The sequence below is a fragment of the Lampetra fluviatilis genome, chromosome 7 (genome assembly GCF_964198595.1).
Source record: "Lampetra fluviatilis chromosome 7, kcLamFluv1.1, whole genome shotgun sequence".
Classification (NCBI taxonomy): domain Eukaryota; kingdom Metazoa; phylum Chordata; class Hyperoartia; order Petromyzontiformes; family Petromyzontidae; genus Lampetra; species Lampetra fluviatilis.
Genome location: NC_136281.1, coordinates 1,268,895 through 1,284,036, shown reverse-complemented (window position 1 = coordinate 1,284,036; position 15,142 = coordinate 1,268,895). Strand labels below are relative to the sequence as shown.

Here is a 15,142-nt window from a genome sequence, read left to right as displayed (position 1 = left end):
CGACACTTTTGTCATCTGGCCACATGGCCGGCCTGCTCTAGACCAATTTCTTGACCACATCAATTCTATACACCCAGCCATCAGATTCACCATGGAAGTCGAAAAAGATGGCAAGCTACCCTTTTTGGATGTCCTAATCAAAAGGAGACCTGATGGTTCAATGAGCCACTCTGTCTACAGGAAATCCACCCATACGGACGCTTATCTAAAACCGGATTCCCACCACCATCCATCCCAGAAGAATTCCCTCATCAAGACTCTATATCATAGAGCCCAATGCATATCCGACCATGAACACATTTCCAGTGAACTCAAACACATACGCCAAGCTCTTAAGGCTAATGGTTACTCCGACTACACAATCCGCAAAGCCATCTCTCCAACCATCAAGAAGGATCCTGTTGAGGAGCCTTTCAAGACCATCACCTTACCTTACATTGCTGGGGTCACAAAAAAGATCTCCAAAATCCTGATTAAACACAAGATCCAGGTCCGATTCAACACAGTACATAAAATCCGTGATCTGGTACCGTCTGTAAAAGATGTGGTTCCAGACATACAGCACCGTGGTGTCTACAAACTAAGTTGCCTCTGTGGTAGCAGTTACATTGGACAAACCAAACGACATGTCTCAGACCGCATCCGTGAACATAAAGCTGACCTGAAACACGGTAGGACAAACACCTCAGCCGTGGCAGATCACTGTTACAACTCAGTGGGCTCACATGACATTGACTTCTCCAAGACAGAGGTTCTCTGCAAGCCACCTGGCTATCATGAGAGATTCGTTCATGAGGCGATCCACATATACAAACACAGAGACAATTTTAATCGAGAAGATGGATTCTGGCTTAGCAATCATTGGAAAGACGTAATAAACCATTTTGATACACATTAGGGTAGGTAGAATAATACATAGTGTTATGTTGAAATGTGGTTTATTGCAATACAGTATATAATTTAATGTTGGGTTTATCTATGGCAGTATATAGTACGGTATATGCTCGGTTGATGTAAGAGAATAAAGTTTAGATGGAAGCATATTATATAACTTTTACGACGTAGTATTGTAATGTATTACTTGCTGTTAGTAACTCAGCTTATTGTAGAGTATAGTAAGTATACTGATGGTGCTATGCAGTTTATATTTTAGTCTTTGTATGTAGTTTATACCTTAGTTTTCTACGGTGTTGTTTAGTTACTGCAGCTACATATCATTGGCATTCCTTTCCTTTGTTAATGCTAATCCCTGCACCCCCCCTTGGTGCTCTTGATCCTGCATAGTGCGTGGGCATGGTATGACTTTGAAGCCCCCCCGCCCCCTGCGCATTTCCCATGTATATGCTAAACTCATCTTGATATGCACATTCTTTTTGTTAAGGCGCTCTTCTACCACCCCCAACCCAGCTTATATGTAAGTTCCTAGCTTGAAGTGTCTCATTCTTCACCTGAGGACGGCTGCTTGCGTTGTGGCCGAAACGTCGTGAGAATTGTTTAATTTTATTATGTTTTATTTTTATTATTTTATTACTTCCCTTCTACGTGACTTTACCGAAAAAACCAAGAAGATATCACCACACTTCGGACCCATTATTAATATGTTAAAGCACAAAAATAAGTATTTTACAGTAATCACAAAAATAAGCACAGTACGAATACTGTACACGTGTTATACTGTTATCACAAAAATAACTATGAGTTTTTTACAGTATAATCACAGAAATAAGTACAGTATGAATATATGATTAAACACAAATATAAGAGACGAGCCTGAAGTACCTGGCGTTGCCCGGGGGAAAAATATATTTCAAAACTTCTCTTAAAAACATAACATACATACACAAATACTAAGCTATTGTGAAAGCCCGGCGTGCCGTTGGTCCATTTGTCCGTCAACTAAATTATAAGATGCTTGTAGAAGTCCAAAAAGTTATAGAAAGGTTTCCGAAAAATGTTTTACCCCCACGTAGGCATATATATCAACACACTCTACAGTCAATAGAGTGAGGAGTATCTACCAACTCTATAGTAGTATCTGCCAACTCTTTCATAGTATCTGCCAACTCTGTTATTGTATCTACTGAGCCTAGTAGTAGCTACTGACTGTATAGTAGTGTAGAGGAGATTGTGCTTAAGTGGAGGGAGTTCTTGTTGCCTGGGGAACCAAGAGTAAAGACATCTCACCGCTTCCACTCCAGCCGTAAACGGGACCTCAATCCTCACGCCGTCACTGGGCGGGTGTTGGCTGAACCCCCCCGCCCAGGACAGACGGGTGAGCGGGTATGAGGGAGCGTAGGTGAGGGCAGCGGTGGAGATGCAGAGTTGCTGAGTGTGAATCTGCTGTGTGCAAAGTTGCTGAGTGCTAAGCTGCTGTGTGCAGAGTCGCTGAGTGCGGAGCTGCTGTGTGCAGAGTCGCTGAGGGCAGAGTTGCTGAGTGCAGGATAAGTGAGGTGCAGAATAGATAAGAGCGGGGAGAAGTGAAGTGTATGTGACCATACAGATAGTTATAGGAGTGCCTACAACTGGCGCAAGAACAGGTGAAATAAAGTGGAAGCAGGTGACTTGTTACAATGTGTCGGTGTGAGTAATTTTTGAAGACACCACAGTAGTACCTACTGACTGTATACTGACCGTAGTAGTAACTACTGACCCTACAGTAGTATCTACTGACTCTATAGTAGTAACTATTAACTCTTTGGCAGTATCTACCAGCTCTATGGTAGTAACTACTGACTATAGTAGTATCCACTGACTATAGTAGTATCCACTGACTATAGTAGTTACTAGCTCTACAGTCGAAACTACTGACTCTATAGTAGTTTCTACTGACTTGTAGTATGTACTGACCATAGTAGTATCTACTGTGAGTAGTAGTATCTACTAACTAGAGTAGTATCTACTGACTCTATAGTAGTAGCTACTGACCAAATTAGTATCTACAATCACAACAGTAGTATATACTGACTGCAGTAGTATCTACTAACTATAGTAGTATCTACCGACTCGATAGCAGTAGTAGAGGTGCCTGCTACCGACTGTGGCGGCGCCAGCCATCACTGCGGCGGCGCCTGCCACCACTGCGGCAGTGCCTACCGACTGCGGCGATACCTGCTATCACTGCAGCGGTGCCTACTTACTGTGGCGGTACCTGCTATCATTGTAGTCGTGCATACCAACTGTGGCGGTATCTGCTATCACTACAGTGGTGCATGCTGACTCTATAGTCGTAAATATCAAAACTATAACACTAACTACGAACAGAGTGCCTTCGTGAGGCCTAGTCCCGTGCAGAGCCCCCGGCCTCGTTTAGATTGCCCAGCCGGCCGAGGTAGCACCTTTGCAGGCTGGGGCTGGGCTGCTACCCCCCCCCCACCATCCCCCTGCCTGCTCTACAGTAATAGTATCTAAAGGACTATAGTAGTAGTATCTACCGACCAATAGTAGTAAGTGCACACATTGGGGTGGGGGGGGACATCACACTGTGAAGAACTTACCTCAGAATTGTGTATTTTTTTTTGCATTTTTAACATGAATGAGAATTCCCCCCAACGATCGCGTGTGTGCGTTGCTTGGGCAACCGTCACTTCGAGCCGCTTAACTCGCGCATGGCGCCACCCTGTGCTTATAAGAGTAATAAATTGCTAATTTAACTACTTTTAAAGTTGACAGATGTGAAATACGAATAGTGCTTTTTCGTCCCGGGGCATACGGCGTGGTATCCATGCACTTTTTCGATCCGTAAACCCCACAGTTTGTAAGTTAAAAAAGGTCACAAGGTACCCGCGCAGACAGACAAAAAAATTACTTTTATAGGTAAGATGCTCACTGAACGACTTCTATTCAAAGATTTAACGAAAAAGATGGCGCGTGGCGCGAACATCGTGGCGCGAACATCGTGGAAGGTTAGATGAAATCAAACGAAAAAGGAAAGTACGTGGATGAAATTTGAAATGTGGTTATAATTGAAAACGGCCAAAAGAGCGAAGCGACGAAAGTCAAGTGGACAAAGTCAAGGTATCGCTGTATTTGCAAGTGGTCATGGGGATGAGGCATTACTCACCTGGCTCCTCAGGAATGACCTCACCACTGCCCTTGCTCATCTCTCTCGCTTTTCTCTCCACTTCCCACGACAATTGGTAAGAGAGCTGTAAGAATAAGAGCAGAGAAAACATGCCAGTGATGTCATAATACATTTTGAAAATTCATTTAAAAACATCAAATAATATCCACAATTACCTTTACAGCCCTTTGTTCACCAATACTGGATGACTACCAGATCAGGACGATTTTAACATACTTTACCAAACTGGTTAGCATAGATGGTCAAGGTGGGCAGCCACATAAGCATAGAAGAAGAGTACATCATTGAAGATTGCTGCACTGTTTGTAACAATCTGTGCAAGGTAGTTACTCATCCAAGCGTTTTCCAGGCACAATATGGGCTGGAGAAGAGATGGGCTTATATGGTACAGAAGGATGTGGAACTGATTGGACTTGTCGATGACTGGCACTAGTGATCTTCTTGGTTCTTTCGGTAAAGTCACGTAGAATGGAAATAATAAAAATAAAACATAATAAAATAATTCTCACGACGTTTCGGCCACAACGCAAGCAGCCGTCCTCAGGTGGAGAACAGGTCTGTCGAGGAGACAGAGTCTGAATGACAAGCCCCAGGCTTGGAGCAACTATTTAAGCTGGGATGGAGTGGGCGAAGAGCGCCTTGACAAAAAAATTTGCATATCAAGAGGGATTTAGCATATTTATGGGAAATGCAGATATGCGATTAGTACTACTTGTGAAATGTGTAGGAGGTTTGGCGAGGGGTTTAAAGTCATTATGCCCGTGCATTATGCAGAATTAGCAGCATCAAAGGGATGGGATAGGGGTAGCATTAATAAAGGGAATGAGTGTTAATAGTATGTAGCTGCAGTAACTAAACCACCACGTAAACAACTAAAGTATAAACTACATAGTATCATCAGTATACTAAATATACTCTACAATAAGCTGAGTTACTAACAGTAAGTAATACATTCCAATTCTATGTCGCAAAAAATATAATATGCTTCCATCTAAACTTTATTATCTTACATCACACGAGTCTACACCGTACTATATACTGCCATAGACAAACCCAACATTAAATTATATACTGTATTGCTTACACTATGTATTATTCTACCCACCCTAATGTATATCACACTGCTGTATATTCACTATACAATTAATGCTACCCCTATCCCCTCCCTTTGATGCTGCTAATCCTGCATAATGCACGGGCATAATGACTTTAAACCCCTCGCCAAACCTCCTACGCATTTCACTAGTAGTACTAATCGCAAATCTGCATTTCCCATAAATATGCTAAATTCCTCTTGATATGCAAATTATTTTGTCAAGGCGCTCTTCTCCCCCTGCATCCCAGCTTAAATAGTCGCTCCAAGCCTGGGGCTTGTCATTCAGACTCTGTCTCCTCGACAGACCTGTTCTCCACCTGAGAACGGCTGCTTGCGTTGTGGCCGAAACGTCGTGAGAATTATTTTATTATGTTTTATTTTTATTATTTCCATTCTACGTGACTTTACCGAAAGAACCAAGAAGATGAATCCCTGCAGTAACGAAAGCTTTAAATCGAAATGGCACTAGTGATCTTAAGATCGGCATCTGTGGAGGAGGATCATGAAGGTTGCTACTAGACAGTTGGAGGCAGTTGCCCTCCTCCAACAATGGAGGGCAGAGCAGCAAGACTATAACAACTGCCGTTCGCCACTTAGTGTCGAACGGCAGTCGTCTTCCTTTGTGGTTCTGTCTGCCTCTTGGTGTCTCCATGTGGCTCTGTGCATCTCCCCGTACCTGTCTATGCCTCACTGTCTACTTGTATGTCTCACCATCTCCGTGTCCCTGTATCACTCTGTTTCTGTGCCCCTCTATGTCACCCTCTCTTTGTATTTCTGTCTCACTCTGTGCATGCCTCTAGTCAACAATCTTACAGAAAAAAAAACCGTTGTATTTCTAAAGAAATTATATTTAAGCAGGAAGGGCCCAATGAGCTAAGGCTCTATATCATGGGTGTCCTAGGATGGTGAAGATGTTATACAGTACAGATCTTAGTGACAGCAAGTATCGGTACATGCTGTATATGTTACAAGAAAATGGAACTGGTCGATAAAAGAAAAAAAGTGTTTGATGGGTACCTAAGTTGTTAACAGATGTTCATAAGTAAACACATTTGCAGGATCTACACTATGGGAACCTCATTTGCCAGTAAAAATATGATAATTGGTTTTTTACCCTTCTATCTGGCAACAAAACTGACACCTTTTTACAAGGAGTCATGTTTGCATAGACCACAATACCTGCAGTCATAATGCAAACAAAAAACATAACTCTGATAATGTGCACTGTCCTTGAAGTTGATTGGTCCACACCCGAGACAGCTTTCCTTAGAGCCTAGTCTCACATGGGTTGGACCAGATGACGCCAAAAGGCGCACAACTCAAAGACAATGCACCATCAGAGTATGAGAGCTCGGGGCAAGCATCTACACTATGGGAACCTCATTTGCCAGTAAAAATATGATAATTGGTTTTTTACCCTTCTATCTGGCACAAAACTGACACCTTTTTACAAGGAGTCATGTTTGCATAGACCACAATACCTGCAGTCATAATGCAAACAAAAAACATAACTCTGATAATGTGCACTGTCCTTGAAGTTGATTGGTCCACACCCGAGACAGCTTTCCTTAGAGCCTAGTCTCACATGGGTTGGACCAGATGACGCCAAAAGGCGCACAACTCAAAGACAATGCACCATCAGAGTATTAGAGCTCGGGGCAAGCATCTACACTATGGGAACCTCATTTGCCAGTAAAAATATGATAATTGGTTTTTTACCCTTCTATCTGGCAACAAAACTGACACCTTTTTACAAGGAGTCATGTTTGCATAGACCACAATACCTGCAGTCATAATGCAAACAAAAAACATAACTCTGATAATGTGCACTGTCCTTGAAGTTGATTGGTCCACACCCGAGACAGCTTTCCTTAGAGCCTAGTCTCACATGGGTTGGACCAGATGACGCCAAAAGGCGCACAACTCAAAGACAATGCACCATCAGAGTATGAGAGCTCGGGGCAAGCGTCTACACTATGGGAACCTCATTTGCCAGTAAAAATATGATAATTGGTTTTTTACCCTTCTATCTGGCAACAAAACTGACACCTTTTTACAAGGAGTCATGTTTGCATAGACCACAATACCTGCAGTCATAATGCAAACAAAAAACATAACTCTGATAATGTGCACTGTCCTTGAAGTTGATTGGTCCACACCCGAGACAGCTTTCCTTAGAGCCTAGTCTCACATGGGTTGGACCAGATGACGCCAAAAAGCGCACAACTCAAAGACAATGCACCATCAGAGTATGAGAGCTCGGGGCAAGCATCTACACTATGGGAACCTCATTTGCCAGTAAAAATATGATAATTGGTTTTTTACCCTTCTATCTGGCAACAAAACTGACACCTTTTTACAAGGAGTCATGTTTGCATAGACCACAATACCTGCAGTCATAATGCAAACAAAAAACATAACTCTGATAATGTGCACTGTCCTTGAAGTTGATTGGTCCACACCCGAGACAGCTTTCCTTAGAGCCTAGTCTCACATGGGTTGGACCAGATGACGCCAAAAGGCGCACAACTCAAAGACAATGCACCATCAGAGTATGAGAGCTCGGGGCAAGCATCTACACTATGGGAACCTCATTTGCCAGTAAAAATATGATAATTGGTTTTTTACCCTTCTATCTGGCAACAAAACTGACACCTTTTTACAAGGAGTCATGTTTGCATAGACCACAATACCTGCAGTCATAATGCAAACAAAAAACATAACTCTGATAATGTGCACTGTCCTTGAAGTTGATTGGTCCACACCCGAGACAGCTTTCCTTAGAGCCTAGTCTCACATGGGTTGGACCAGATGACGCCAAAAGGCGCACAACTCAAAGACAATGCACCATCAGAGTATGAGAGCTCGGGGCAAGCATCTACACTATGGGAACCTCATTTGCCAGTAAAAATATGATAATTGGTTTTTTACCCTTCTATCTGGCAACAAAACTGACACCTTTTTACAAGGAGTCATGTTTGCATAGACCACAATACCTGCAGTCATAATGCAAACAAAAAACATAACTCTGATAATGTGCACTGTCCTTGAAGTTGATTGGTCCACACCCGAGACAGCTTTCCTTAGAGCCTAGTCTCACATGGGTTGGACCAGATGACGCCAAAAGGCGCACAACTCAAAGACAATGCACCATCAGAGTATGAGAGCTCGGGGCAAGCATCTACACTATGGGAACCTCATTTGCCAGTAAAAATATGATAATTGGTTTTTTACCCTTCTATCTGGCAACAAAACTGACACCTTTTTACAAGGAGTCATGTTTGCATAGACCACAATACCTGCAGTCATAATGCAAACAAAAAACATAACTCTGATAATGTGCACTGTCCTTGAAGTTGATTGGTCCACACCCGAGACAGCTTTCCTTAGAGCCTAGTCTCACATGGGTTGGACCAGATGACGCCAAAAAGCGCACAACTCAAAGACAATGCACCATCAGAGTATGAGAGCTCGGGGCAAGCATCTACACTATGGGAACCTCATTTGCCAGTAAAAATATGATAATTGGTTTTTTACCCTTCTATCTGGCAACAAAACTGACACCTTTTTACAAGGAGTCATGTTTGCATAGACCACAATACCTGCAGTCATAATGCAAACAAAAAACATAACTCTGATAATGTGCACTGTCCTTGAAGTTGATTGGTCCACACCCGAGACAGCTTTCCTTAGAGCCTAGTCTCACATGGGTTGGACCAGATGACGCCAAAAGGCGCACAACTCAAAGACAATGCACCATCAGAGTATGAGAGCTCGGGGCAAGCATCTACACTATGGGAACCTCATTTGCCAGTAAAAATATGATAATTGGTTTTTAACCCTTCTATCTGGCAACAAAACTGACACCTTTTTACAAGGAGTCATGTTTGCATAGACCACAATACCTGCAGTCATAATGCAAACAAAAAACATAACTCTGATAATGTGCACTGTCCTTGAAGTTGATTGGTCCACACCCGAGACAGCTTTCCTTAGAGCCTAGTCTCACATGGGTTGGACCAGATGACGCCAAAAGGCGCACAACTCAAAGACAATGCACCATCAGAGTATGAGAGCTCGGGGCAAGCGTCTACACTATGGGAACCTCATTTGCCAGTAAAAATATGATAATTGGTTTTTTACCCTTCTATCTGGCAACAAAACTGACACCTTTTTACAAGGAGTCATGTTTGCATAGACCACAATACCTGCAGTCATAATGCAAACAAAAAACATAACTCTGATAATGTGCACTGTCCTTGAAGTTGATTGGTCCACACCCGAGACAGCTTTCCTTAGAGCCTAGTCTCACATGGGTTGGACCAGATGACGCCAAAAGGCGCACAACTCAAAAACAATGCACCATCAGAGTATGAGAGCTCGGGGCAAGCATCTACACTATGGGAACCTCATTTGCCAGTAAAAATATGATAATTGGTTTTTTACCCTTCTATCTGGCAACAAAACTGACACCTTTTTACAAGGAGTCATGTTTGCATAGACCACAATACCTGCAGTCATAATGCAAACAAAAAACATAACTCTGATAATGTGCACTGTCCTTGAAGTTGATTGGTCCACACCCGAGACAGCTTTCCTTAGAGCCTAGTCTCACATGGGTTGGACCAGATGACGCCAAAAGGCGCACAACTCAAAGACAATGCACCATCAGAGTATGAGAGCTCGGGGCAAGCATCTACACTATGGGAACCTCATTTGCCAGTAAAAATATGATAATTGGTTTTTTACCCTTCTATCTGGCAACAAAACTGACACCTTTTTACAAGGAGTCATGTTTGCATAGACCACAATACCTGCAGTCATAATGCAAACAAAAAACATAACTCTGATAATGTGCACTGTCCTTGAAGTTGATTGGTCCACACCCGAGACAGCTTTCCTTAGAGCCTAGTCTCACATGGGTTGGACCAGATGACGCCAAAAAGCGCACAACTCAAAGACAATGCACCATCAGAGTATGAGAGCTCGGGGCAAGCATCTACACTATGGGAACCTCATTTGCCAGTAAAAATATGATAATTGGTTTTTTACCCTTCTATCTGGCAACAAAACTGACACCTTTTTACAAGGAGTCATGTTTGCATAGACCACAATACCTGCAGTCATAATGCAAACAAAAAACATAACTCTGATAATGTGCACTGTCCTTGAAGTTGATTGGTCCACACCCGAGACAGCTTTCCTTAGAGCCTAGTCTCACATGGGTTGGACCAGATGACGCCAAAAGGCGCACAACTCAAAGACAATGCACCATCAGAGTATGAGAGCTCGGGGCAAGCATCTACACTATGGGAACCTCATTTGCCAGTAAAAATATGATAATTGGTTTTTAACCCTTCTATCTGGCAACAAAACTGACACCTTTTTACAAGGAGTCATGTTTGCATAGACCACAATACCTGCAGTCATAATGCAAACAAAAAACATAACTCTGATAATGTGCACTGTCCTTGAAGTTGATTGGTCCACACCCGAGACAGCTTTCCTTAGAGCCTAGTCTCACATGGGTTGGACCAGATGACGCCAAAAGGCGCACAACTCAAAGACAATGCACCATCAGAGTATGAGAGCTCGGGGCAAGCGTCTACACTATGGGAACCTCATTTGCCAGTAAAAATATGATAATTGGTTTTTTACCCTTCTATCTGGCAACAAAACTGACACCTTTTTACAAGGAGTCATGTTTGCATAGACCACAATACCTGCAGTCATAATGCAAACAAAAAACATAACTCTGATAATGTGCACTGTCCTTGAAGTTGATTGGTCCACACCCGAGACAGCTTTCCTTAGAGCCTAGTCTCACATGGGTTGGACCAGATGACGCCAAAAGGCGCACAACTCAAAAACAATGCACCATCAGAGTATGAGAGCTCGGGGCAAGCATCTACACTATGGGAACCTCATTTGCCAGTAAAAATATGATAATTGGTTTTTTACCCTTCTATCTGGCAACAAAACTGACACCTTTTTACAAGGAGTCATGTTTGCATAGACCACAATACCTGCAGTCATAATGCAAACAAAAAACATAACTCTGATAATGTGCACTGTCCTTGAAGTTGATTGGTCCACACCCGAGACAGCTTTCCTTAGAGCCTAGTCTCACATGGGTTGGACCAGATGACGCCAAAAGGCGCACAACTCAAAGACAATGCACCATCAGAGTATGAGAGCTCGGGGCAAGCATCTACACTATGGGAACCTCATTTGCCAGTAAAAATATGATAATTGGTTTTTTACCCTTCTATCTGGCAACAAAACTGACACCTTTTTACAAGGAGTCATGTTTGCATAGACCACAATACCTGCAGTCATAATGCAAACAAAAAACATAACTCTGATAATGTGCACTGTCCTTGAAGTTGATTGGTCCACACCCGAGACAGCTTTCCTTAGAGCCTAGTCTCACATGGGTTGGACCAGATGACGCCAAAAGGCGCACAACTCAAAGACAATGCACCATCAGAGTATGAGAGCTCGGGGCAAGCATCTACACTATGGGAACCTCATTTGCCAGTAAAAATATGATAATTGGTTTTTTACCCTTCTATCTGGCAACAAAACTGACACCTTTTTACAAGGAGTCATGTTTGCATAGACCACAATACCTGCAGTCATAATGCAAACAAAAAACATAACTCTGATAATGTGCACTGTCCTTGAAGTTGATTGGTCCACACCCGAGACAGCTTTCCTTAGAGCCTAGTCTCACATGGGTTGGACCAGATGACGCCAAAAAGCGCACAACTCAAAGACAATGCACCATCAGAGTATGAGAGCTCGGGGCAAGCATCTACACTATGGGAACCTCATTTGCCAGTAAAAATATGATAATTGGTTTTTTACCCTTCTATCTGGCAACAAAACTGACACCTTTTTACAAGGAGTCATGTTTGCATAGACCACAATACCTGCAGTCATAATGCAAACAAAAAACATAACTCTGATAATGTGCACTGTCCTTGAAGTTGATTGGTCCACACCCGAGACAGCTTTCCTTAGAGCCTAGTCTCACATGGGTTGGACCAGATGACGCCAAAAGGCGCACAACTCAAAGACAATGCACCATCAGAGTATGAGAGCTCGGGGCAAGCATCTACACTATGGGAACCTCATTTGCCAGTAAAAATATGATAATTGGTTTTTTACCCTTCTATCTGGCAACAAAACTGACACCTTTTTACAAGGAGTCATGTTTGCATAGACCACAATACCTGCAGTCATAATGCAAACAAAAAACATAACTCTGATAATGTGCACTGTCCTTGAAGTTGATTGGTCCACACCCGAGACAGCTTTCCTTAGAGCCTAGTCTCACATGGGTTGGACCAGATGACGCCAAAAGGCGCACAACTCAAAGACAATGCACCATCAGAGTATGAGAGCTCGGGGCAAGCATCTACACTATGGGAACCTCATTTGCCAGTAAAAATATGATAATTGGTTTTTTACCCTTCTATCTGGCACAAAACTGACACCTTTTTACAAGGAGTCATGTTTGCATAGACCACAATACCTGCAGTCATAATGCAAACAAAAAACATATGCATTGTCTTTGAGTTGTGCGCCTTTTGGCGTCATCTGGTCCAACCCATGTGAGACTAGGCTCTAAGGAAAGCTGTCTCGGGTGTGGACCAATCAACTTCAAGGACAGTGCACATTATCAGAGTTATGTTTTTTGTTTGCATTATGACTGCAGGTATTGTGGTCTATGCAAACATGACTCCTTGTAAAAAGGTGTCAGTTTTGTTGCCAGAAAGAAGGGTAAAAAACCAATTATCATATTTTTACTGGCAAATGAGGTTCCCATAGTGTAGATGCTTGCCCCGAGCTCTCATACTCTGATGGTGCATTGTCTTTGAGTTGTGCGCCTTTTGGCGTCATCTGGTCCAACCCATGTGAGACTAGGCTCTAAGGAAAGCTGTCTCGGGTGTGGACCAATCAACTTCAAGGACAGTGCACATTATCAGAGTTATGTTTTTTGTTTGCATTATGACTGCAGGTATTGTGGTCTATGCAAACATGACTCCTTGTAAAAAGGTGTCAGTTTTGTTGCCAGATAGAAGGGTAAAAAAACAATTATCACATTTGCAGGATAAATATATTTCACCATGATGGTATTTACAAGTTGGAAAAAACAAAATTGCATCAGCTGTGCTGAGGATTCATTGAAGATTCTGAGAATTACTTGGAGATCCTTGGGGATTACATGAAGAATTGAGGGGGGCGAGGTCAAATGCCAATGAATAGCCAATCACAATCAAGTATTCCATTTTTAAAACCTTTCATATGAGCACCACAAAAGGAAGTGGACTGTCCAAAAATCTAAACTTGACTAGTATACTGAAATTTGACCTTACCTGTACGAAAATGTTGTTCCTCTTTCTATATACAGTACATGCATTCAATTGCCCTGGAAAATATGCACATGTAACTATAAAGGCTTATATTGGGGGTCAACTCGTGGAATAAATTCAGTCACAGTAACTCTCATAGGGACTTGTCCGATTGAAAAACTGTCAAATCTATATATAAAAAAGTTGCCGAAACCAGCATTAAAGGGATCTTAATCAATAGCGTAATGTCGCCCCACTTTTGAGACATTTGAAGAAAATTTAATTATTTAATTATCTTCCAGAAGGATCCTGTTGCGGCACAAGAGAAATAGATTTCAACAATACACGTATGTACATGGCTAATTACAGCCAATATGTGGCTGGCAGGGTTATTAAGAAACTAACCACACAGAATATGGAGGGCTGATGCAGACCTGCTCAGTGTGACGTACTCAGTTTTCCAGGTAAAGGAGATAATCTTCATATTGAACGTGCAACACTCCTTTCTTCTGCCAGATCAGATGGACAAATCTCCAATCACAAATAATTTTATCTCACACTGGGTATTAAAGTCACTCTTTTTGGAAAATAAATATGCATAAAATACTGTTATTTTCAGAAAATCTGGACAGATTAAATGTACGTCATTCCAAAAAAATGTATGCCATGCATCATTTAAACAGTTGTTGGCATTGTACGTGTGCTGCTTAATTTCTCTAATGGGACCGCCAGTTCAGTCAGTGATCAGAATAACTCTGCTCCATCTGTACTCGTGGCCAAACAGATATTCAAGGATCCTACTTCGATACGCAGTCAACTTAAACGTTCACGCAACTACCCCCCCCCCCTCCACGGCAACTCTCCACACAGAGTCCCGTTTGTGCCCCCACTGCCGCTTCCTCCTCCAGCCTTCACGAAGGGCCTTTGGCAGGACAATTGCCACATTTCATGTCAAGGGCCCTATCCATTCACAACGACCCCCGACATGGGACGCGGTCCTTTATCACATCTGGCCCCACGCCAGGTAGCGGAGCTTTACGCCTCGCTTCTGCTTCCACGACGTGGACTTTTGTGTTGGTAATGTGAAGCAACATGGCCACCCACGGCCATCAACAAACGCGTCTCGCAGGTTGCGTGCAGCGCATCAGTCTCGAGCGGCGGTTCATTCCAACGAGAACGAAAACTGCAGCTTGCGATTTAACAAACGCGACTCGACACGCTGAGGGGTTACGTGTGAACACTTAAGAGTTATTCCCGACGGGAACGGAGATGCGAGCAAGGGAAGTTGGTTAAAGTAGGCGAGCGGTGAGAGGGTAAAGGAGTGAATGTCTGGGTGGGCGAGTGGGTGAGTTGGAGAGTGAGCGAGTTGGTGAATGATAGGGGAGGGTGGCAGTAGTCACTCACCGCCTTCCTCACCACTTTCCTCACCGCTTTCCTCACCGCCTTCCTCACCACCGCCGCGGCTGCATTTCGTGGCACGACCAAACGTTGGACTTTCAAACCGCGGCCCGGCGTTTCACGTGACGCGCGCCGCGCCCGCTCATTGGTGCGCCGATCGTGACGTCACCGCGCCAACGCGACCGTTAGGGGACGCGCGCCCACGTG

General features: G+C 43.2%; 1 protein-coding gene across 2 annotated transcripts in view; it reads right to left on the bottom strand.

The window, feature by feature from the left end:
* Positions 1–15,045, bottom strand: part of LOC144933387 (E3 ubiquitin-protein ligase PHF7-like) — a 30,421-nt gene extending 15,376 nt beyond the window's left edge. Inside the window, exons 1-2 of one of the 2 annotated variants that reach the window (XM_078858103.1) lie at positions 14,942–15,045; positions 4,061–4,145 (exon numbers count right to left, since the gene is read on the bottom strand). In XM_078858103.1, coding sequence (XP_078714229.1) covers positions 4,061–4,100 — 40 coding nt within the window. In that variant the 5' untranslated portion in view covers positions 4,101–4,145; positions 14,942–15,045. The remainder of the gene's footprint in view (positions 1–4,060; positions 4,146–14,941) is intronic. The other variant, XM_078858104.1, reaches the window with a different exon arrangement.
* Positions 15,046–15,142: the final 97 nt, after the last annotated feature.